Source organism: Coptis chinensis, chromosome 1 (genome assembly GCF_015680905.1).
Source record: "Coptis chinensis isolate HL-2020 chromosome 1, ASM1568090v1, whole genome shotgun sequence".
In the NCBI taxonomy this organism is placed as follows: domain Eukaryota; kingdom Viridiplantae; phylum Streptophyta; class Magnoliopsida; order Ranunculales; family Ranunculaceae; genus Coptis; species Coptis chinensis.
The window spans coordinates 45,418,159-45,420,737 of record NC_141456.1 but is presented as its reverse complement, the minus strand read 5'-3'; the positions used below and the strand labels follow the sequence as shown (position 1 = coordinate 45,420,737).

The following is a 2,579-nucleotide window of genomic DNA, read 5'->3' as shown; positions in this document are numbered from 1 at the left end:
GAGATTATTAAGGAACTCAGTATCACATGATGCACTAGATGACTTCCCAAGCAAATCTTTATAGTAGTTCAAGAATGATTATGCTACTAGTTCCCTTCCTTCCCTGCATATTCCTCGATCATCTATAACACTCTCTACATAATTTCTCCTCTTTTTCTCCTTCAAAGAATTAAAGAAGAATTTGCTGCATTTATCCCCAAAAGTCATCCAATCTATATATGTTCTTTGATAGATATCCGCTTCCTCAAGTTTGATCAAGTCACACAATTTCCCTTGAACGAGGAACTTTTGTGCACTAAGAGAAGAATCTAATGGATTCTGCTGGAGTCTTTCTTGAATAACATCCAACTCCTCTCTTGTATCTTTGACAAGCATTTGATTATTACTACAGACAGACCGTGCCCACCCTTTCAAAACAGGTTTTAGGCTCTTCAATTTCGTTGTTAACATAAACGTAGGGCATCCATGATCTGCTACTGTCCAGCATTCTTTTACCATATCAGCAAAGTCTTGATGAAGCATCTAGAAATTACATAATCTAAACATGGGATAACTTCGGAAGGTAGAGAGAAAAGACAACACCAAAGGGCTACGATCAGAGCAACCTTGATTGAGGAACTCCTCCTTTGTAGCCATCTATATAGAAAATCAGGTAGAGTTGACTAGACATTTGTCTATTTTTTACCACTTTCTAACACTATCCCCTCCACTATTCCAGGTAAAGAAGCATCCTGATGCCGAGTGATCAACTAACCCAGCTACATTCAAACTATTGGCAAAAGGGAGGGTTTCCCTCGGGTGCACAGCTCTATCACCTATTCTTTCATGAGAGAATAGCACATTATTAAAGTCCCCCATTACACACAAAGGTCCATGCAAACTAGCATTGATAGTCTTCAGCTCCTCCCACAAAATCAATCTTTCATGTCTTTTATTGCTCGCATATATAATAGTAGCAAAAAAGGAAACCCTATATTGGAGGAGGGTAGCCTTATAGTGGATAAACTGACTGCCCTCCACTTCCCTTTGCACATTCAAAAAATTTCGATCCCAAGCAAGCCATATTCTACCATACTTATAACTCGAGTAATTATGTTCCACTTCCCATGTTGGGCAAACCATCGCTGTTATACTTCTGAATCTATCCATTCTAACCTTCGTTTCCAGAAACCCCATACATGTTATCTTTTGCTTAGTAATAAACTTATTCATCTGTTTTGCTTTTGTAGTCTCATTCAGTCCCCTAACATTCCAGCTACATAGCTTAATCGTTTTATTTGAGTTAATGGTTCCTCCTCTTTCTTCTTCCTCTTTGTCTGCCCCTTCTTCGTTTCCCCAATGTCGTTGATTGATTTTCACTTAGCTTGCTTTGGGCCCTAGTTTGTACAGAGGAACGTACTGGGGTATCTCTCACAGGAGCAGGATTTGAGCTGTTATCTCCAACTAACTCCAGTTCTGCATCAGATAGGTCATCCTCCATGTCAACTAATGCCTCAAATAAATTTCTCTCTACCTGAAACAGTTCTGCATCTGGATGGGTCGACCTTATTTGTTGGAGAGGAGTCACTAAGGAATTCTTTGCAGATGTCTCTGCCGATCCTTGGCTATCTATAACATACATACACTCCACTCTTCCAGGAGATACCATGTTAACTTGCCTAGTCTCAGGCTCTTCACTTTCTGTCGTTTCTTGCCATAAACCTTGCTGGTTAGTACTACCCACTGTAGCAACTATAGCAAGGTTTTCTTGGTTCTCTTCAGGCCTCGTGATCATCTCTTGGTTATTATTTAAAGCAACCATTACTGCTAGGGGTTCCACATTACCCCCATCTACTTGTTCTGTCAAGCTAACCTCCTCCTATTGGCTTTCTGTGTGGCCCTCAACTGCATTTGGATTTATCTGCACCTCCTCATTTTGTGGTGTTGTTCTTCTTACCCACACCCGAGTAGTCCTTCCTGCACATTTGTCATCAGTATGCCCAAACCGGTTACACTTACTACAGCACACAGGCTTCCATGTGTATTCAAGTGGTATTACCACCTCACTATTTCCAACTTTCACTTTGATAGATTCCTTATACACATGATTCACAAGAAATTCTATGCAAAATCTCACAAAAGATAATCTTCTCCATTTAGCAGTCGCATCATCCATAAACATAGGTGTTCCTCCAACCAAACTAGCAAGGTAAGAGAAGCCATCAAATGTCCACATCTCCTTTGGATCATCCATCAACTTTACCCAGACTGGAGTTGAGGCCACCTTATTCCTGTAATTATCTACCTCAACTGTCCATGGTTTCACAACAAACACTCTACCTGCAATGAATACAGGCCCCTCTTCGAGTACCATTTGGCGATCCTCAGGGCTCGTGAAGTTCATGTAGAATGGCTCCTTATCAGTGGTGATATCAAAAGATCCTTTAAGCTTCCATTTTTTCTCCAGGAAATCCTTTACCATTAGTTACAAGAGCCTCGATTCCAAAAAATAACCTACTAGGTACTCATCCCATTGTTGAATTCCTTGCTCAAGCAGTTCTTGTGGAAACTGAGCTACTTCTCCTACATAGATTGGAGTG

At 40.6% G+C, this 2,579-nt stretch overlaps 1 protein-coding gene across 1 annotated transcript; it reads right to left on the bottom strand.

Moving 5' to 3' along the window:
• Positions 1–1,858: 1,858 nt before the first annotated feature.
• On the bottom strand, positions 1,859–2,461 carry LOC147524245 (uncharacterized). Its single transcript, XM_086574041.1, has one exon. It carries the CDS (start codon positions 2,459–2,461, stop codon positions 1,859–1,861), a length of 603 nt encoding a protein of 200 aa, XP_086430167.1.
• Positions 2,462–2,579: the final 118 nt, after the last annotated feature.